The 22,180-nt window shown below is 40.4% G+C and overlaps 1 protein-coding gene across 2 annotated transcripts; it reads left to right on the top strand.

Annotated features, from left to right (window-relative positions):
• Positions 1–126: 126 nt before the first annotated feature.
• On the top strand, positions 127–14,770 carry tmem242 (transmembrane protein 242). 2 transcript variants are annotated; one of them, XM_063056024.1, is made up of 5 exons: positions 127–432; positions 4,084–4,184; positions 6,361–6,393; positions 7,541–7,678; positions 14,491–14,770. In XM_063056024.1, exons 1-5 carry the CDS (start codon positions 303–305, stop codon positions 14,599–14,601), a joined length of 513 nt encoding a protein of 170 aa, XP_062912094.1. In that variant the 5' UTR covers positions 127–302; the 3' UTR covers positions 14,602–14,770. The 2 variants fall into 2 exon arrangements, with proteins under 2 accessions (XP_062912094.1, XP_062912095.1); XM_063056025.1 differs by lacking the exon at positions 6,361–6,393 and having other exon boundaries at positions 131–432.
• Positions 14,771–22,180: the final 7,410 nt, after the last annotated feature.

Here is a 22,180-nt window from a genome sequence, read left to right as displayed (position 1 = left end):
GCCTGCGTCCAATTTCTTCTCTCTCTTTTGGGTGGGGGCGGTTGCTGTGACGGTGGGGGGGGGCGGGTTCCCAGCGACAGGCCCCGCTCGCGCACCTGTCAATCACCGCGGGTTCCGCCGCCGCTCCGCCCGTTTGCTCTCCACCGCAATGGACGGTGACCGCGGCGGCGAATACTGAAGAGCGAAGCAGGATTCGGCTGTGCTTGTCCAGAGAGGAACGAACTGAACGTTGTTGGACTAGATGCATGGATTTTGTTGCAAACTGAATGCATAAGTAGTTATTGCTCGATTCAGGTTTATAGATGGGAACTCAGAAAGAAACGTTCTGTCCCGAAGAAATGCAAAGCGAACGTGTTACCAGAAAACCCGAAGTGCAGGCCCTAAACGAGTCACTCGGCTCCAGTGCCGCAAGTAAAGTGCAAATGATTAAAGGTAAATATCTTCTGAACAGTGATACCGAGAAAACCGATTACCTGTGCCTCCGAAGGAAGTCTTAAATCTCTTTACATAAACACAAAAGAATCTGCAGATGCTGGAAATCCGGAGCAACACACATAAATGCTAGATAGAGGAACTCAGCGAGTTGGGTAGCATCGATGGTCGATGTGTCCAGCCGAGACCTTTCATTAGAACTGGTCTCGGTCGGAGTCGTCGACTTTTCATCCTCTTCCGGAGATGCTGCCTTACCTGCTGAGTTTGTCCTGCATTTTGTTTGTGTTACTCTTAAATCTGTTGAGTTCACGAGTTCCTTTAGCTTAAATTCTATTGACATGTTTTTTACCCTCTCCTCATTTCTCATCACAATTGTAAACATAATTTTTATGAAAAGATTTAATTCTAGTCACTTGACATTTTCAGGACTTAATAATTCTTCTTCTCTCCTGAAACATGGATTAGGATCTCAACCCTGTTAGAACTCAAATCATCGATTTCACTGTGCACAGACACTTCTGGCTCTCTTCTGCACTAATTATATAATACCTTATAGACTTGAATTAATAGTTGTAGAAATTTGTTTTAAATTGCACAAAATCTTTTATGACCACTGGAATTCAATTTTTTTTGCTGCCTTCATCCAGATATTACTTTGCCCAGTGATGTATGGACATACTTGTTTTGCATTCTCAGATGCTGTCACTCATTCTGGTATTCAGCACCTAAACCTTACATGAGAGTGTCATACTGCTGTAGAGATTGCTGTACTACTGGCCTCTTTCTTCTTCCCCTGCAGGGGCAGTCTGTTACATTCAAGCTACAGGTTACTTACTATCTCCTGGGATCCACATTCAGAGTCAGAATTGTTATCACTGACCTATGACAGATCTCTTAAGTATAGTGGAGTGAAGGGATATGGGGAGAAGGCAGGAACAGGGTACTGATTGTGGATGATCAGCCTTGATCACAGTGAATGGCGGTGCTGGCTTGAAGGGCCGAATGGCCTACTCCTTCACCTATTGTCTATTGACATGAAATTTTACATTTGACAAGAGATTTCCTGCTTCCCACACGTCTTGAAGCCCCAAAGTTGAGTTTGAGCAATTGGAAATTCATCCTGCAGCCACATGGTTATCCAGAACACACACAGTTTGCTGGAATTTGAGAGTGACACAAGTTACAAGCAATCAGCATCTGCTGTCCCAGTTGTACAAATTATTATGTTAACTCTAATATCACTTACTCTTGTTACGTATGCCATATTGTTAATCAGTGATGTTTGTACACTTTAGATTAGTGGTCACCAACCTTTTTAAGTCCAAGATCCTCTACCTCGACCTCAGTGAAAGGCAAGATCTACCTACTAAATCGTTTAGAGAAAAAAACAGCTCAGATTGTACTTTCAATTTGAGGCCTTTTATTTGGGCGAATTATATTTGAATTACACAAAATACTTTTGTCATACTTTCAAATTAATTCAAACAAGAAAACACTGTAACTAGCATATCAAATGGGCCATAGCTGTCTTTCTTTAAGAATATTACAATACTTCACACCTTTAATTCTAAGTTTCATTATTTAATTTTATTTCAACACGAAAAATAAATGAATAAAAATTGACTTGCACTCGGTGTGATGACTGGGGCTGAATTCTTTCTGCTAGTTCCCTGGAATTTGGCTCATAACTACAGACAGCCAGTCTGAGACAGTCTGTGAGGTGTAGGGTTGCCAACTGTCCCGTATTCCCCCGGCTAAGGTAGAGTGTTCCTATGAAACCTTTTGTGCCGAAATGCTTTACGCCGAAGAAGCAATTACCATTAATTTATATGGAAAAAAATTTTGAGCGTTCCCAGACCCAAAAAAATAACCTACCAAATCATACCAAATAACACATAAAACCTAAAGTAACACTAATATATAGTAAAAGCAGGAATGATATGATAAATACACAGCCTATATAAAGTAGAAATAATGAAAATTAAGCCAAAACCGATTGGTGGGGTAAAGAAAAGAAATTGGCACGTACGCGCATGCGCACACAGGTGCCCGCGCAAGGCTTCATGGTCATCGTAGTCTTTCTCGGGGTAAACACAAATATCCCGGGATTTGACTGCTACTTCTGACCGTTATTTGGGAGTGAGAAATTTGGCATCCCTAGTGAGATGTCAGTAAATCAGCTCCTGTACTTAGATTTAATAATTTTCATCTGTGAAAATGCAATTTCACATAGATAAGTTGACCTGAAGTAGGCACTGACTTTTAGTGGTATAAAACCAACGCGCACACCGCGCATTGCTCGGCCCCATCAGTAGTAATTGCCACCAGTTTATGAATGGGGATGTCATTTTCACAGACATTTTTTTAAAACTCATTGTAAATATCCTCACCTCTCGTTCTTTCCTTTAATTGCAAAAGAGTGAGGAAGTTCTCCTTTGTTGTAAAACCCTGGAAAGCCATTCTGACAAATACAACAAGCTGAGCTGTTTGCATTACATCCAGGGATTCATTGAACTGTAGTGAAAAATATTCACGTCCTCTGATAGTGACTCTACCCTCCTTGTCACTATTGCAGGGCCAAGCAAGATATTACATGTTGCGGTTGTGATGTCGTTTTTGTTTTTAAAGTCATTAAAAACAGTCTGTGCAGTAATGGCCATTGCTTCCTTGAATAAATCGCCATCTGTAAAAGGCTTCTTGTGTTCAGCGAAAAGGTGACTTACACGAAATGATGCTTCAATAGCAGCCTTATTTTGAGCAGCATGTTTTGTGAAAAACGATTGCTGGGCCTTCAACCCTGATTTCAGCTCAACTTTCCAGGTACAAATTGCGCTCTTTGGGGGGTAGGTGTCTTTAAATTCCTGGTGGTTGGTGTTGTGGTGCCACTCCAGATTCCCCCTTTTAGTCAGTGCTTGTGTTTGTTGGCACAACATACATGCACACTTGTCTTTCACCAAGGTAAATAGAAATTCCTCTTCCCATTCTGGATGGAATTTGTATGTTTTCGCCTTCTTTCGTGGAGCCTCCACTATGCTATCAGGATATCACGAGCGATTGCCGATTGCGTCGCTTCTGATCTGAGCCAACATTTATGTGCCGGGGGGCACTTAATTAATTAGCTTGTTTACTTCGGCTTTTTTTCTTAAAAATGTGCTGTGTGCATCCTGACTACTGCTGCACCACTGCCTGCTTCGTGGCCCGGAGGTTGGGGACCACTGCCGTATATTGATGTTTGCAACAGTCAGTACTCTTATCCCTAATCTGATTGGTCACTTTGATGCAGCACAGGCTACGCTGAAAACGCGGTGCATGGCGGGGGAACTACACACATGCGCACTGGACAGAAAGAACGGAACTAAATCCCCGCAACCTGGAAACAATCTCTCTTTACAAACAGCTTTTTAGTGAAAATATTGCTATATTACCATATCCTAATTAGTATTACTTACTTTTATAATGCTCACATTACAACAGTATTTGTGTATTTATTTTTGAATTTTCTTTGGGATCTACTGGGAAAGTCTGAAAGATCGGTCGATCGCGATTGACGGGTTGGCGACCCCTACTTTAGATACTTGAAACTTTTCCATCCGTTGACTATCTTACAATGTATTTGAAAATGGACTTTGGTATTTTCTGATATTTTGTCAGGTGGTCTGTTCCTTGGTTCTGTGGCTACAGCAGGAATGCTAGCTGGTTTTGGCACAACACTTGCGATGGCAAAAAAGAAAAGTCCTGGATGGTTTAATAAGGTAGGTGCAACAGCAAGTCACTGTATTTAATACTTAACATTCTACCATTAGTAAATCAAATTTACTGATCTAACAGTAATTCAGTTCATCGAGTTTTCACTAAACTAATACAGCTGTACAATAATAAGCAGGTTTAGATTTGTTTCTGTAGCTCCAGAAGTAGACAGCTTATTTCTACTGCTTACTGATTTTTTTTTTTGCGTTTCCATAATCTGCAAAATTTTGTTTAGCTTTTATCTTTAAAGAAAAACTGCCATTTTGTCGGAAGATAAAACTAAATCCAAAATTGGCAGTTTACGTCACCATCACAAATAGTATATTTTTTAAAATATTTAATTTACTTTACCAAATTTAAAATTCCTCAGTTACTGAACATTGCTTATCTGGTAACATAATCACTATCCTGTTGAAGTGTCTGCTTGCATGAAATCTTCCAGTTACTGTTGGGCAATCTCTTTGAAGCACAACAAATTTCAATTTGTACAATTCACATCCAATTTTTAACAAGGAACACAAGATTGAAAATGGGCACTTTAATTTGCAACTTTTGAACAACTGTCTGCAAAGTTTAAGCTATCTAATACTCAGTTTTTGAGATATCTTCAAATTAGACATTTTATTAACCCTTAATACCAAACTTTCCTGAGATGCCCAAAAAAAAATGTTGTGGACTTGTTTCTTTGTATAAATCCATCGGGTAAAGATTTAATATCTATTATTCGCGATAAGTTAGCGACCTTGAGGCATGCCCCTTTTGATAAAATTAGAACTGCCTGGGAGCATGATTTAAATATTTCTCTGTCTGACGAGTTTTGGGATTCAGTTCTTAATTTAGTTAACTCAACCTCTATGTGCTTGCCACGGCCTTTTGCAGTTCAAGGTTGTACACAGGACTCATATGTCTAAAACTAAATTATCGTGGTGCTATTCTGATATTAGTCCCTTTTGTGACAAGTGTATAGTGGGCGAGGCTTCTCTTATCCATATGTATTGGGCTTGTCCCAGTTTGGAGAAATTTTAGAGAGAAGCCTTTTTAACTTTATCCCATATTCTTAACTGCCACTTAGAACCTAACCCTTTGATTGCTCTTTTTGGCACCTCAGGTGAAGTTAACATGCATTTGAGTCCGACTAAACGTCGAACATTATCTTTTGCCTCTCTTTTGGCTAGATGTTTAGTTCTTCTTGGGTGGAGTGATGTTGCCCCACTCACTCATGCTCAATGGCTTAGAGACATTATGTCCTGCTTAGACCTTGAAAAGATTCATTATTCACTTCTTAATTTGGACATAAAGTTCCGTAAGGTGTGGGGACCTTTTTTTGAATATTTTCATAATTCCTCTTTAGATTAAGCTTTATCCTCCTTTGTATTTTATTCCCTTACTTTCAGCTTTTTTTTCTGGTTAAGTTTTATGGTTTTTTCATGTGAAATATATTACAGTTTAGGTAGGAGGCAATATACTTTTTTAAATATTTACAGCTCTGTGATGACAAAAGCTCTGTTTAACTTTTCCTTACATCGAAATGGTTGGCTTGGAGTTGCGTAGTGGGGAGGATACTGACTTTATATTATTTTATTTTGGGTGCTTTTTCTTTACTGTTATGAATTGTATATTAGACATGTTTGTTTTGCACTGTATAGATCTCTTTTTTGCTGGTGGTTTTTTTTGTTGTAGAAACTCATAAAAAATTAATTAACAATGTATAATTCATATTCCATGCAGATATTGCATGAAATTTCACTTTGCATATTTGTTTCTTTCTCAACAAACATTTTTTATTGCTCTGTGCTCTCTTTATGTTCGAGAGTTTTTTTATGGTGTGCAATAAAAGTTTGCAGCTTCACCCTTTTACTGAAGAAAACAAATTCTGTTTGAAATATTGTAAGGAATTGCCTTTCTTAACAGGCTTTTCAATGTGGCAATAAAGAAGAACAGTTTTCAAGAAAAATGTATTTTGTATTAATTATGTTATAATAAAACTAAGTATGCCCAATAAGAATTGTTTTGAGCAAACTTGAAAACTCAGTGTGAAACATTTTCCTACTTAAGTTCAACATAGCCATAATTGAAACTACTTACTTGCATTAAGCACAGTAGTGCGGCTAGTATGTAGTAAAATTCAGATATTACCAGACGAATGCAATCATACAATTTTCACTTTTTTTCTCCTAAAAGGTTGCAGGATGTAATACTTTTGACTTGTGTAAGGTAAACCTATTTTTATGGTATTATCAGAACATCAGTTTTTTTCTGTTTATTCTGTTGATGTATAAATTTAATTTTCAAAACTGTTGTTTATAATTATCTCTTGCCATGTCATATGAAGGAGTTCTGTGTAATACAAGAAACTTCTAAGTAGGTGGAAATAGAGCATTGCAAAGTTTGTATGATTTTAAAGTTCAAAAATTACCAGTCAAATATCTGTTTTATCCAGCTGGTTAAGAAGTACATCTTAAACAGTGTACACATAACAAATGCTTTCAGTGTGCCTCATAATATCTTGTCCAAATACTGGATTCCACTACAAGATATAATAATGTTTTAAAATTAATGCCTGCATTTTCATTAGAGGTCTTTTTTATAGTTATCTCTTCATTTTAGGAACTTATTTTAAGGGCCTTAAATTTGACATTTATTGCAAATCTGTTTTTGTCCTATTCTTGTTATTTTACAGGTTTATGTGACGTAATTTTAATATCTTATACAATTCAATGGAAAGTCAGTCAGCTCCATTCAAATTCTTTAAAGGCATGACTTTTCCCGTCTTACCCCATGACTCTGATATCTGACAGCAGCCTGGTTGTTTATATATGCGGAGCCTTCAGTGTTTGAGCTCAGCATAACTTCCTCAGTGATTAAAACTGCACACTATTTTCTGTTAAATGTTTCAAATCAATGGACATTTCATCAGAACTAGAAAATGTTGGAAACTCAAGAGGATTTGAGCATGCGCAAAGAGTTCCTGTAATGACTACTTCGGAAGACTGAAATTGTCAGTCTATTCTCACCACAGGGAAATACCATCTCCTTTTCAAGACTTCGAACCTTTGCTTCCAGAAGTCTTGAATTAACTTGGCACTTTTTAAAAATTTTTTCTAAGAGAGTTTCCTATCTTCTTTAAGTACCTGTTCTGAAATGTTAAAGTTGAAGTTGAATGATACGACCAGTAAGTTGACGTAATTGGGGGGAAAAGAGTTAGTTAATTGGAGGAAATCTTGCAAGTTTGATTCTAGTTGACTGATTTGATCTTTAACTCTGTTCCAATCTGCAGTGAGTAACTAAAGTAGTTCACTGGATGCAAACTATTTTGAGATACAAAACAAGTACCTTTGATATTTTTCCCCTTACATTCTAGGGTATGACTGCCACCATTGCAGTTCCTGAGAGTGGTGCTTCACTTGCCTTGAGAGCCTTGGGTTGGGGCTCTCTTTACGCATGGTGCGGGGTTGGTTTGCTTAGCCTAACTATCTGGAAGGCTGTAGGAGCACACAGTGTAAGTAACTAACTTCTTTCAACTTACCAGAAGCACCGGTCACTAAAAACTTGGTTATGCAATTTTTTCTTTTCTTTTCCAAAATATTTGGCTTTTACTTAAAATTTAACTAAACCATTTCCTCTTTCCAAACTCCTCTGCCCCAGATTTTAAGTGTTTTGTTTACTGATTTAGTTAATAGGTATTTTCAATTTAGATTTGTTTTTAGTGTTGTGAAAATAAAGCTTTGGAAATATACCTTTACAAGCTGGGTTGCTCAATCATGGGCATAATTAAAATGGATGTCTTTTCAGAGAAATTTAAACATTTTTAAGATGCAGAGTATCAAAAATGCAGAATAGTAAGAACACAGCTTCATTACAGTTAACTGAACAGTCCAAATGAAGAGTCTCTATCCAAATTGTCAGCTGTCCATTTCCCTTCCACAGATGCTGCCTGACTTGCTGAGTTCCTCCAACAGTATATTTTTTGCTCCAGATTCCACCATCTGCAGTCTCTGAAGTCTTCTTTGCTATTATGGTTCTATTGTTCAAGGGTAGATCAAAATCCAGTTTGTCTCTGTTTTCCATACCTGGACACAGAAATCAAGAAAAGTTTAATGCAAATCAAATAAAGAACCAATAGTCTGGATTTTGCCAAATCTCTGATTATTCGACAATGATCAGAACTTGCCCTGAGTGGTCCTTTCAAGAACAGCCGGGATCTTGAGGTTCAAACTCTGCCCAGAGCAACAAGTCTTTCCCCTGTTAAGTTGCAGGAGCAAGAATCAAACTTTTATTGGGCTAGGAGCATGGCATAGGCAGGGATGACTGCTGCTGAAAGGAGAGAGGAATGTGCAATATGATTGTCAACAGTCCCATATGGGGAAACATGCATTGTATTTACACAGCTAATAGGCTGCCCCATGAAATCTCATCTCAGCACTCATTGCAATCTTCCCGGCTTAAGCATTCAGTATTTGACTGTAGGATAGGAACAGGACGTAGGATTTTACAGTCAGCAGAGCTCATCAAATTAAATTAAACTTAACTGAACTTCCAGAGATTGCCAGAATCATTCTTACAACCTGTCACAAGATGGAAGTAAAATGTTCAGAATCTTAATAATGGGATACAGGATCAAGCCAGTAAAATACAGATTTAGAAATTCTTCTCTTATGGAAGAATGTATTATTATAAGTGAACAATTCTTTAAAAACAACCTTGAAATCATTTAACACATTGGTTGGACCACGTGGATGGGCCTATTTATCATGTGAAATGACAAAAGTTTTATTTTTGTAAATCAAACTAGAACTGCAGTTCCATTCACAAGCAAGAGAAAATCTGCAGATGTTGGAAATCCAAGCCACACGCAAAAAGTGCTGGAGGAACTCAGCAGGCCAGGCAGCATCCTTGGAAAAGAGTAAACAGTTGACATTTTGAGTCGATACCCTTCATCGGCTGACAAAGTGTCTCAGCCCGAAACATTCATTGTTTACTCATTTCCATGGATGCAGCCTGACCTGCTAATTTCCTCCAGCATTTTGTGTGTGTTCACTGCAATACCTTGATATTTATAGGACTTGACGTGAAAGGTTTTTAAAATTGCCATAATTTTCTTGGTTACAAATGACCTTTACTGAATTTGACAATCTTGACACTCAATCCCTGAAGCAACAGTCTAGCAGAGAGTAAACACTACTTGTTTTCATTCTGGGTAGAGGAACGGTAATTGGTTAATTCTTGTCTTTAAGATTCATGTAGAAAACTTCTAAGACCTATGAGTTTCAAGTCAATAAAGACATTCCTTCTATTCTTGACAATTCATTGTGGCGAGTTAACAATTGTTTTGCAGTTGTTTTCATTACACAAATTAACAGATTAGTAATCCTCTTTTCTAGAAATCCATTAACTATCTTATTAATCATTCCATGCTAAGTAATGACCTCCCTCACTGATAAAACCAATTCCCTGACGAATAATGTCAAGCTCTGAAGTGTATTGGGAAATTGCAGAATAACCACTTTACTCTCTGGTCTCGGTACTGCAAGATTGTTATTTTTAGAGGAGAAATTGTTTTAAAAATTCAGTTGTGAGATTATGCATAAATCTTTAAATACAGAAGAAGAAGAATTCAGTGCTCTGATTATTTGGGATTCTCGGACTCGCCTCTTGTCCATCTGAGATAAAACCTGGTCTTTCCTAAAATGGCTAACTATCCTCACTATTGTTATTGTGATACTCCTTGAAGTGGGGGTGGGGTGGGAGGGTAAATTAAATAGATTCTTTGACAGTTCCAATTTTACAAATTATTTCAAGGTATATAATTGTAAACCTGCAAATGAGGTGAAGGGATTTGCTGCTTATCTGCAATGGGAAAAAGAATTGCAAATCATGTGAAGTTTTTTGGAAAATGTAGTATGCTTGTAATCACATACTGTATAATACTTAATTACGTGCAATATCTAGCTGATGTAACAGCTTGTTACATGTTATGACAACGTTTGCAGGACTGCAGCAACAACAAAAGGCAAAACTGAGCCATCATTCAACCAAGAATTAGTTTTGTAGTCACAGATCTGGTTCAGGCTACACATCAAATAAATTAGTTAAAAGCCCCTAAGTGTCAAATAAAATATCCATCAGACATTGCATTCAAAATTTCTGCTCACCCTTCCCTCAGGTTCACCTTCTTTATGCAAGTGTCTTGCTGGGAATTTTATAAAATCCAATATTGCACTACCCGATCCCACGTCACATCGGATTGGCAGTTTTGAAATCAAGTAAAAAGCCTATTCTAATCAAGATTGGATCAAAAAAATTATTTGGTTGTTAATAAAATAGATCCCAGGGTAGTTCTTGTTAAATATAGGCATGTCCTTTTCTCACTGTTACCATCAGGTAGGAGGTACAGTAGCCTGAAGGCACACACTCAGCGATTCAGGAACAGCTTCTTCCCCTCTGCCATCTGATTCCTAAATGGGCATTGAACTCTTGGACACTACCCCTCTTTTTTTAATATACAGTATTTCTGTTTTTTGCATTTTTTAATCTATTCCATACATTTTTTGTGTGTGTGTGTGTGTGTGTGTGTGTGTGTGTGTGTGTGGCCAAGTGGTTAGGGCATTGGACTAGCGATCTGATGGTCGTGGGTTCAAGCCTCAGCCGGGGCAGCGTGTTTGTCCTTGAGGAAGGCACTTAACCACACAATGCTCCAGTCTGCCCAACTGAGAATGGGTACCAGCAAAAATGCTGGGAGTTAACCTCGCGATAGAACTGGCGTCCTATCCGGGGGGTAGAGTCTCGTACTCAGTCACTTCATGCCACGAAAACCAGCATAAGCACTGGCCTGATGGGCCACAAGGCTCGTGACAGACTTTAATAATAATATATATGTGTGTATACTGTGATTGATTTACTTATTTGTTATTTTTCTTTCATTTATCATTATTTTTTTCTATATTATGTATTGCATTGAACCGCTGCTGCTCAGTTAACAAATTTCATGTCACATGCCAGTGATAATAAACCTGATTTCGATTCTGATCTTGAATTTTATTCAATTTTATCAATCCAAGTACACCTGAACCTGAAGGGGACCAATATCCTGACGGGAAGGTTTAATAGAGCTGTTAGGGAGGGTTTAAACTAATTTGGCAGGGGGGTGGGAACCAGAATGATAGAGTGGAGGAAGGGGAAAACAGAAATAAATCTAAGATAGTGAGCAGTAAAGACGTCAGGAAAGACAGGTGATGGGGCAAATTTGTAGCCATTGGGATGAGATGCAGTGCAATAAAGTTTTGGTGAAATCAAAGCGAAAAGTACCAAATACTGGTCTTAAGGTGTTATACTTAAATGCACGCAGCATAAGGAATAAGGTGATGATCTTGTTGTGCAGCTACAGATTGGCAGGTATGATATTGTGGCCATCACTGAGACGTGGCTAAAGGATGCATGTCTCTGGGAGCTGAACATCCAAGGATACACGATGTATCAGAAGGATAGGAAGGTAGGCAGAGGGAGAGGCATGGCTTTATTGGTAAGAAATGATATTAAATCGTTAGAAAGAGGTGATATAGGATCGGAAGGTGCAGAATCTTTATGGGTTGAGCTAAGAAATCGCAGGGGTAAAAGGACCCTGATGGCAGTTATTTATAGGCCTCCAAACAGCTGCAGTGATGTGGATTACAAATTACAACAGGAAATAGAAAAGGCTTGTCAGAAGGGCAATGTTATGATAATTGTGGGGGATTTTAACATGCGAGTAGATTGGGAAAATCAGGTCAGCACTGGATCTCAAGATAGAGAATTTGTAGAATGTCTGTGAGATGGCTTTTTAGAACAGCTTGTTGTTGAGCCCACTAGGGGATCGGCTGTACTGGATTGGGTATTGTGTAATGAACCGGAGGTGATCAGAGAGATTGAGGTGAAGGAACCCTTAGAAGACAGTGATCGTAACATGATTGAGTTCACTGTGAAATTTGAAAAAGAGAAGCCGAAATCTGATGTGTCGGTATTTCAGTGGAGTAAAGGAAATTACAGTGGCATGAGAGAGGAACTGGCCAAAGTTGTCTGCAAAGGGACACTGGCAGGAAGGACGGCAGAGCAGCAGTGGCTGGAGTTTATGCGAGAAGTGAGGAAGGTGCAAGACAGGTATATTCCAAAAAAGAAGAAATTTTTGAATGGAAAAAAGATGCAACCGTGGTTGATAAGAGAAGTCAAAGCCAAAGTTAAAGCAAAGGAGAGGGCATACAAGGAAGCAAAAATTAGTGGGAAGACAGAGGATTGGGAAGTTTTCAAAAGCTTACAAAAGGAAACTAAGAAGGTCATTAAGAGGGAAAAGATGAACTATGAAAGGAAGCTAGCAAATAATATCAAAGAGGATACTAAAAGCTTTTTCAAGTATATGAAGAGTAAAAAACAGGTGAGAGTAGATATAGGACCGATAGAAAATGATGCTGGAGAAATTGTAATGGGAGATAAGGAGATGGCGGAGGAACTGAACAGGTATTTTGCATCAGTCTTCACTGAGGAAGACATCAGCAGTATACTGGACACTCAAGGGTGGCAGGGAAGAGAAGTGTGCACAGTCACAATTACGACAGAGAAAGTACTCAGGAAGTTGAATAGTCTAAAGGTAGATAACTCTCCTGGACCAGATGGAATGCACCCTCGTGTTCTGAAGGAAGTAGCTGTGGAGATTGCGGAGGCATTAGCGATGATCTTTCAAAAGTCGATAGATTCTGGCATGGTTCCGGAGGACTGGAAGATTGCAAATGTCACTCCGCTATTTAAGAAGGGGGCAAGGAAGCAAAAAGGAAATTATAGACCTGTTAGCTTGACATCGGTGGTTGGGAAGTTGTTGGAGTCAATTGTCAAGGATGAGGTTACAGAGTACCTGGAGGCATATGACAAGATAGGCAGAAGTCAGCATGGATTCCTTAAAGGAAAATCCTGCCTGACAAACCTATTACAATTTTTTGAGGAAATTACAAGTAGGCTAGACAAGGGAGATACAGTGGATGTTGTATATTTGGATTTTCAGAAGGCCTTTGACAAGGTGCCTCAAGATAAGAGCCAATGGAATTACGGGAAAGTTACATACATGGATAGAGCGTTGGTTGATTGACAGGAAACAGAGAGTGGGAATAAAGGGATACTATTCTGGTTGGCTGCCGGATACCAGTGGTGTTCCATAGGGGTCCGTGTTGGGGCTGCTTCTTTTTACATTGTACATCAACGATTTGGATTCTGGAATAGATGGCTTTGTGGCTAAGTTTGCTGACGATACGAAGATAGGTGGAGGGGCCGGTAGTGCTGAGGAAACAGAGAGTCTGCAGAGAGACTTGGATAGATTGGAAGAATGGGCAGAGAAGTGGCAAATGAAGTACAATGTTGGAAAGTGTATGTTTATGCACTTTGGCAGAAGAAATAAACGGGCAGACTATTATTTAAATGGGGAGAGAATTCAAAGTTCTGAGATGCAACGGGACTTGGGAGTCCTCGTACAGGATACCCTTAAGGTTAACCTCCAGGTTGAGTCGGTAGTGAAGAAGGCGAATGCAATGTTGGCATTCATTTCTAGAGGAATAGAGTATAGGAGCAGGGATGTGATGTTGAGGCTCTATAAGGTGCTGGTCAGACCTCACTTGGAGTACTGTGGGCAGTTTTGGTCTCCTTAATTAAGGTTGTGCTGACGTTGGAGAGAGTACAGAGAAGGTTCACTAGAATGATTCCGGGAATGAGAGGGTTAACATATGAGGAACGTTTGTCTGCTCTTGGACTGCATTCCTTGGAGTTTAGAAAAATGAGGGGGGACCTCATAGAAACATTTTGAATGTTGAAAGGCATGGACAGAATGGATGTGGCAAAGTTGTTTGCCATGATGGGGGAGTCTAGTACGAGAGGGCATGACTTAAGGATTGAAGGGCGCCCATTCAGAACAGAAATGCGAAGAAATTTTTTTAGTCAGAGAGTGGTGAATCTATGGAATTTGTTGCCTCGGGCAGCAGTGGAGGCCAAGTCATTGGGTGTATTTAAGGCAGAGATTGAAAGGTATCTGAGTAGCCAGGGCATCGAAGGTTATGGTGAGAAGGCAGGGGAGTGGGACTAAATGGGAGAGTGGATCAGCTCATGATAAAATGGCGGAGCAGACTCAGTGGGCCAAATGGCCAACTTCTGCTCCTTTGTCTTATGGTCTTATGGACATTCAATAAAAAGGTCCTTAAAATTGTACCATTATTAATAATCTATTATATGTTAACAAATTTTACATCACATGCGGGTGATAATAAAGCTGATTCTGATTCTCTTCTCCCCCAACACCTGCAGCTGACAGAATTCAGAGAAAAGATCCAAGCAATACTCCCTGAAGTTCCAAAGAGCACAGGCATGGAGGTAGCAGAGCCATTTAGCTGGGAAGACCTGTTCAAGTCAAAATGAGAAGATGCTGATTAAATGGAACAATAAATGTGATCTCACTGTCTAGCCAATTAAACAAAAATTAGCAACTGCACCTTTTATAAGTTAAGGAACTTTATTGTGCATTTAAAATGTATTGATATTTGAATGCTGTACAGATATTTTGAAGAATAAAATCCTATAAATAACATTTCCTTGTTGAAAATTTCCCACCTATTTTGAAGCCAGCGACTTATTCCTGTGAAAGGGACGTCTCCAGAACTGTTCATTGATTGGTGGTTTCCATGTGCACACTTTACAGCAGGAGTTACTGATAAGCATATTGCTCGGTGTTATCTTTCCCCCTTTCCGATTCTCAACATGCTGTGGTGAGTGGCCAGTCTTAGGACAACATCTCCCACTTTGAGTAGAGAGTATGCAAGTGAATGAGAACTACTCAGAGATCTTCCTCATCTGAGTTTAAGCATTACAGCATACATAGCCTTACATATTGTGACAACTTGTTTCTGTGTCACCTTAATGCCTCAGTACAAATCTGAATAGTTCTGATATGTGCTTATCGTGAGCAATATCTAGCAAACAGGACCAAACAGGATTTGTAAATCCTAGAATTACTGATTTCTTTTAAATAACTGTGAAACAGATTTCACCTCTGCAGGAAGTTTGCTCTTTGCATTCAGTCTGATAGACTGCTCAGTGTGGTCTTTGCTTTCTGGGTGTTTGGAGTTTTCACTGGCGTAGCAGCACATCGGCCATCGTTGCTGTTGAGGCAAAGTATTTCTGGAAAATCTGCAAAGAGCCAACACACCATTCATGATGTTTTCCAGACTTTTATTTAGCTTTCTGGAAAATAGTGAAAAAATGTGACTTATGTATATTTATTCAGATTGCTAAATTTTACATATATTTATTGTTTTACAACTGACAAGGAAACTATTGAGTGTTCAAATATTTTTCATGCTTAACCATTGCATGAGTTCAGCTCCTCCCCCCACCCCACCCCCTACTTCGCATGGAAGGAAACATCATCACAAAAGCTTCAACATCACTCTGCTCATGCTTGACACAGAGTTCTGCACTGTACACATGAAAATGCCCATTGGAAATTGCCCATTGGCTGCCGCCACCACCCTAGGTACATCCCATCAGTGACCCCTGAGGAAAGGCAATGTGTATCTAACTGCAGGGGTTCAGTGCATTGTGTACCCTCCAGTGCATGTACTTTGCTGCGGGAGCCATCTCACACACCTCTCACCAGAAAAATAAGCAGTGGTCCTCAAAGCCTCTAATGTCAGTCAATGAGGCAAACCAGAAATCATAGGCGAGTACAGGGGCTGAGTCGAAGAAACACTGAATTCTTGTCGATTGAACAGGATGTTGTTACTTTTTCCCCTCATTGGGTATTCTGTTTGAAGTAAGAGAAATGTACCTCTGAGGAATATATGAAAACATACATAAGATTTTGCCTATGACTATTACAGAGATTAATTCTAATGTTACAAAGGCATTTGATGCATGGTGGCACAATGCTGGTGTTTATCAAATTACATTCCTATCTTCAATATTGTATCGGATAATTCACACAACCCCCTCTCTCTAAAGACAGAACTTTGTCCTCATCTTCAATTTTTTTGCTTGACTGCCATCAACCTACCATCCAGGTTTCTCCTGTGACGGACATGGACTGTGCCTTTAAAAGGGGCGGGGGGAGAGAGAAACTGACTACAGTACTGCTGCCTGCTTCTGGGTTGCTATGGAGAGAGAGAGGTGAAGTTATATGATGGACAGTTGATGTTTACAGATGTCTGGCTGCGTTTATTTAAGCAAGGTCAGATGACTCTCTCACAGACACAGAGTGGAACACCGGTTAAGGCGACCGGTCAACGAAAAGAAGCTAGTGACAGTAGAGTCGCTGGGTGGAACTTTCAAGTGCCCACAAGGGTGGGTTGAGGATCGATCAGGAGAATTGATCAGTGGCTATCACGGTGTGTAGAAGGGTTGACCCTGTGGAGGCTACCGGTGTGTCTACCCCTGCCTGGGTGGTAGTTTTCCCTCGAAGACAGTCCCCTTTTTCTGATAAGCTCCGTCTGGCTAACTCGAGGCTGGATTCGGAGTCAGACGACGGAAGGCCAACGGCACCTGTTTATTCGTTCTTCTCCTATTGTGGATTTCACCTCGGCTTACAAACACCTCTCTCTCCCCCACCAGCTCCAGGCACTGAACTGAACTTTCCTTACATTACCATCGTGAGACTTTAAATCGTGCTACCCGAGCTTGAACGAGTTTGGGAGTTATATTTACACACATATTTACACTGCTAACTTTTGGTTTAAATTACTATAATAGGTAGTTAATAATAAATAGTGGTTCTTAACATCAAAACCAGACTCCAGGTGTGTTCTGTTGCTGCTGGTTCGTTTAAACTGTTGCGTGTAGGTAACACTCACACCTTATTTTCCTTTTGGTCCTCAAAATAAGACTTTCTTGTATCTTTCCTTCCAAAAAATATTTATTTATTCCCTCTCGGCTATCTTTCTGAACACAACTGGCTATAGACCCTCAACTCCCTTTCAGAGGTCTCTTTCAAAATCTTCCGCTTTTCTATTTATTATCCCTTTCAAAGTCCGTAAGCCGATGTTTTCAGAGAAGGATACAGTTCACAATGAAACATTATAAAGAGTTTTAAAAAGAGGATTATCAAATTAAAAGTTAAATACTCAATAATTAGAAGTGCTTAAATTAAATTAATAGGCATCTGTTAGTCTCGTGAGACCACGGACTTGGAAGATTTCCAGGTCGCAGGCCTGGGCAAGGTTATATGGAAGACTAGCAGTTGCCTATGCTGCAAGTCTCCCCTCTCCACGGCACCGATATCCAAGGGAAGGGCATTAGGACCCATACAGCTTGGCACCGGTATCGTCGCAGAGCAATGTGTGGTTAAGTGCCTTGCTGAAGGACTCACACGCTGCCTCAGCCAAGGCTCGAACTAGGGACCTACAAATCACTCGATGAACACCTTAACCACTTGGCCCCGTGCCAACACATATTAAATTAAATCAAATGATTTCTCATATTCATTTTGGTGAACCAGCATCAGTTTAACCTGGAGATGCAAGCAATGTCAAAAACTGGAAACTAGAACAACAAACAATCTATTGATGGATCTGAGCTGAATGAGTAGCATCTGTAGAGGTGGGGGGGGGGGGATAAGGAATTGTTAAGGTTTTGGATTGAACCTTGCATCAGTGAGTGTCAGGCCAAACCTCCAATACATCTCAAACATTCACAGTGGAGAGATGCAGTTCAAAGACATGCTTAATGGTGATTAGCAGCTGCTCTGCCCAAGGGTTAGTCTGGTCCATATTTTCACCTCTTATTGACCAAAGTGGACCTGTTATCCTTTAGGGCTTAGAGATGACATTGCACAAAACAAATACTTTTTCAAAATATCTGTTCTACAACTTTGTCTCTTAGTAGTTATGCTCAATCTACTATGGCCAAATGCGTTTCATTCCTTCGAAGCTCACTGTACCAACTTTCCAGAGCTTGTTCCTCTTTCACTTCCTTCCCCTTGAACCTGAATTGCTTGTCAGACCAAGAGCCAACCTGAAATAATTGTGGTCGCTGAGTCCATTTTCCTTTCTGAGATGCTGAATTTATTTATAGATATAAATAAATTGTTAATTGTAGATTTCAATTCAAGTTCAAGTTTAATTGTCATTCAACCATACAGACAAATACAGCCAAATGAAACAACGTTCCTCCGGGGCCAAGGTATAACACAGTACCAACACTCACACACAGCACAAGGCAAATATAGCACATATAATTAGATAGCCATATAGCCCTAGTCCCCGAGTATCATAGCCTGTAGTTTGCTGATGCATGCGATGTTGTCCTGGAGCCGTGTCTGCGGGAATAAGCATACAGCGGCCCTCATCATCTCCGTTCTGGTGCAGGCACAGACAAAGGCAATCCAGCTTGTTTTCCACCGAGCAAACACAGCCGGGGCAGCTGCTGCACTGCACCGACTCCGGCGTCTCCTGCCCCGGGCGGTTGCAAATGTGTCCCTGCGGTATGAGGGCTGGTCCTCGTAACGATGAGGACAGCCAGATCCCCTGTTGTTGGTCTCACCAATGAACCAGTACACTGGACTTGCAGGATTCTACATTACCAATGTCCAACAGGGTCTTGCGATCACAAGAAAAATGTCCAAAAGAATCATTGGAGGGAATATTGCTAAATCACCTACAATGAGTAATTCTGGAGGACAAACAAGTTTATAATTCACCCAGACGTACTGCATGACGGTTAACTTCATCTATCCGTCTTCTGCAATGAATGAAGCTCGGCTCCAAATGAATCCCTTGCAAAACATTTAATCAGTTGCTGAACCTTTAAAAAGTGCAGTTCCAGGCACATGGCTATTGTTAAGACTTGCTCTTCCCTGTGCCATCCACACTTGGTGAGTTGTTCTCCCCCGTGCCATCCACACTTGGTGAATTGCCCTCCCCCGTGCGATCCACACTTGGTGAATTGCCCTCCCCCGTGCGATCCACACTTGGTGAATTGCCCTCCCCGTGCGATCCACACTTGGTGAATTGCCCTCCCCCGTGAGATCCACACTTGGTGAATTGTTCTCCCCCGTGCGATCCACACTTGGTGAATTGCCCTCCCCGTGCGATCCACACTTGGTGAATTGCCCTCCCCCGTGCGATCCACACTTGGTGAATTGCCCTCCCCGTGTGATCCACACTTGGTGAATTGCCCTCCCCGTGCGATCCACACTTGGTGAATTGTTCTCCCCAGTGCGATCTACACTTGGTGAATTGCCCTCCCCCGTGCAATCCACACTTAGTGAATTGTTCTCCCTGTGTGATCCACACTTGGTGAATTGCCCTCCTCCGTGCGATCCACACTCGGTGAATTGCCCTCCCCGTGCAATCCACACTTGGTGAATTGCCCTCTTGGTGCGATCCACACTTGGTGAATTGTTCTCCCCCGTGCGATCCACACGTGGTGAATTGCTCTCCCTGTGCGATTCACACTTGGTGAATTGCTCTCCCTGTGCGATTCACACTTGGTGAATTGCCCTCCCTCATGCGATCCACACTTGTTGAATTGCCCTCCTCCGTGCGATCCACACTTGGTGAATTGTTCTCCCCTGTGCCCTGTGCAATCCACACTTGATGGTAATGATGTTTCTGCATCTGGGATTTGCAGTCAACCAGAAGCTGTACTATGAGTGGCAAAGACTGTAAGTGTGTTTTTTTGAGAGCAATTATACCTTTAACGAAGTTCAAAAATATGTGCTCTAATATTTGAAGCTACAATCTGATTAAAGGAAGGAGAAACAGCAGGACATTAACCTGATGAGCATATTGGTAGGTAGCTGAAGAACGCAAACCAAACTTGAACTCATTTTGAACCTGAGCTTCATTCACTAAAGGGTGCAAGAGGATAGGAGTTATGCTCAACATCTGCAAGTCCACTCTCTACTGGCTACCACCGCCTGACAATAAAGGTTCAGTAAGACTTTGAGAAACATGGATCGCCCTTTTATATCAGGAGCAACCTCTTGGCAAAGCAAACTTTGACAATGAAATTCATCTGTGCCTTCAATGCACCAGTGCAGCTTTTGGTCAAAGGAGGGCAAGTGTGCCTGAAGATCAAGATCTCAGATGTGGTACAACATACGTGTATTACGAGGCAACAGTGATCCTGTTCTGCTGATGGCGATTGGGCTCCCTACAGAAGACACCTCAAGGCAATGGAAAATTCAACCAGTACTGTCAGCACAAACTTCACTGAGAAGATAAGCAAACCATGTCGGTGTGCCCTCCCACACCAACACCCCAAAAGGAAACACTCATGTTTATTTATTTAGAGATACAGTGAGGAATATGCCCTTTTGGCCCTTTGAGCTGCACTGTCCTGCAACCCCAATTTAATCCTAAACTAATCACAGGACAATTTACAATGGCCAATTAACCAATCCAGTCATGAGGACCTGGTGAAAACCCACACATTCCATAGGGGGGATATACAGAGACTCCTTATGAAGGACACTAGGATTGGACTCTGAGCTATAATAACTTCAAGCTAACGGCAACGCTAGCAAGACACTCTCACACACAGTCAGCTCTGCGTTCCATGTCCTTTGCACTCCAAGTCTGAGCTCTATCATGGGAAGCGATGATCAGGTGGACAGAGAAAAGATTCAAGGATGTTCTTTTGAAAACACTGAAACTGGATCCTGGGAATCATTGGCCTGTGACCACACAAAGCGGAGAAGCAGCATCAGATCCATACAGAGCATACAGAGGGCAGTAAATGCTGGGAAAAGTGCCCTGCCTCTGTGGTTACGCCACCGTTGCTCTCTCCTCACTTTCTCATCCCTGTCAGACAACAGCAACCTCATCTGCGAAGTATCTCCACACTTCAGAATCAACTGAACCAGAGCGAAGACAAGTCATCCTCTATTCCAAGACACAGTTTAAGAAAATTAGGTATTTATATCTGAGATATCCCAAAAAAAACTTCCAGTAAATGATTAACATTTATGTTTCATTCATTATTGTTGACAGTCCAGGGTGCATGGCTTTCTCAAAGGTTAAAATTCCAGTGTGCTAATCTGCCTGGTGACATATTTACACTGTTAATTTTATTTGCCCATGACTTGTGTCAGTTATTTCTCCCCCAACGTGAAACCTACAGTGAGAAAGAGAAAATATGTATTTTACTGGTCTTCATCAATTACCCAACCAGTACTGGGTTTCAAGATTAGTATTTGTTATTTTATTATTATTATTTATATTATTTGTATTCCTCTATTTAACAAACTATGAAAGAAAACTGCTTTTGTTTTGTTTTAATATCCCATCTGAACAATGCCACATATAAACTTTTAGACTTAATTTCTCCAATTCTATAAGAATTCCGAATTAGGTTTGCAATGAGAACTCAGCAAAGGAGAACTTTCATTGAATCAATAATGCTAACCCATTGTCTGCATCTACCCAGTTTTCATCATTTTATACCTTGGGACTGATGAAAGAAGATAAAGCATTCTTAGCAGAGATATTTATTCATGAGCACGAGCAATCCCTCATAGGAAAGTTCCTTTAGTCCTATTTTCTTTCCACCAGAAGGTTTGGAGAAAGTGTAATCCCATTCTTCAAAATATTTTGACTCTTTCAGATGAAAAAAATCATACTGCATGAAATAACCTCAAAATCTAGAAAAATGCCATCATAATCAGTGTGAACGTAAAATCCAATTATACCTTAAAATTGCAACCTACTTCAGAATAATCTGTGTAACGGCACCATCTTCTGGATAATGGTGTACTCTGCAAGCAATTTTCATTTACGTTTGGAATTAATCCTTGGTGGGTTACTGCCACCAAATGTTACTTGGAACAATGTGACTAATTCAGATTCCATTTTTGATTAATTGTGTATATGATTAGTGAGAAAAGAATGAGGATAAAGGTATACAACAGGAATTCTGCAGAGGCTGGAAATTCAAGCAACACACATCAAAGTTGCTGGTGAACGCAGCAGGCCAGGCAGCACCTCTAGGAAGAGGTACAGTCGAC

The sequence above is a fragment of the Mobula hypostoma genome, chromosome 8, assembly GCF_963921235.1.
Source record: "Mobula hypostoma chromosome 8, sMobHyp1.1, whole genome shotgun sequence".
Lineage (NCBI taxonomy): Eukaryota > Metazoa > Chordata > Chondrichthyes > Myliobatiformes > Myliobatidae > Mobula > Mobula hypostoma.
Note: the sequence above shows the minus strand (reverse complement) of the source record. Positions and strands in the feature narration are given on the sequence as shown.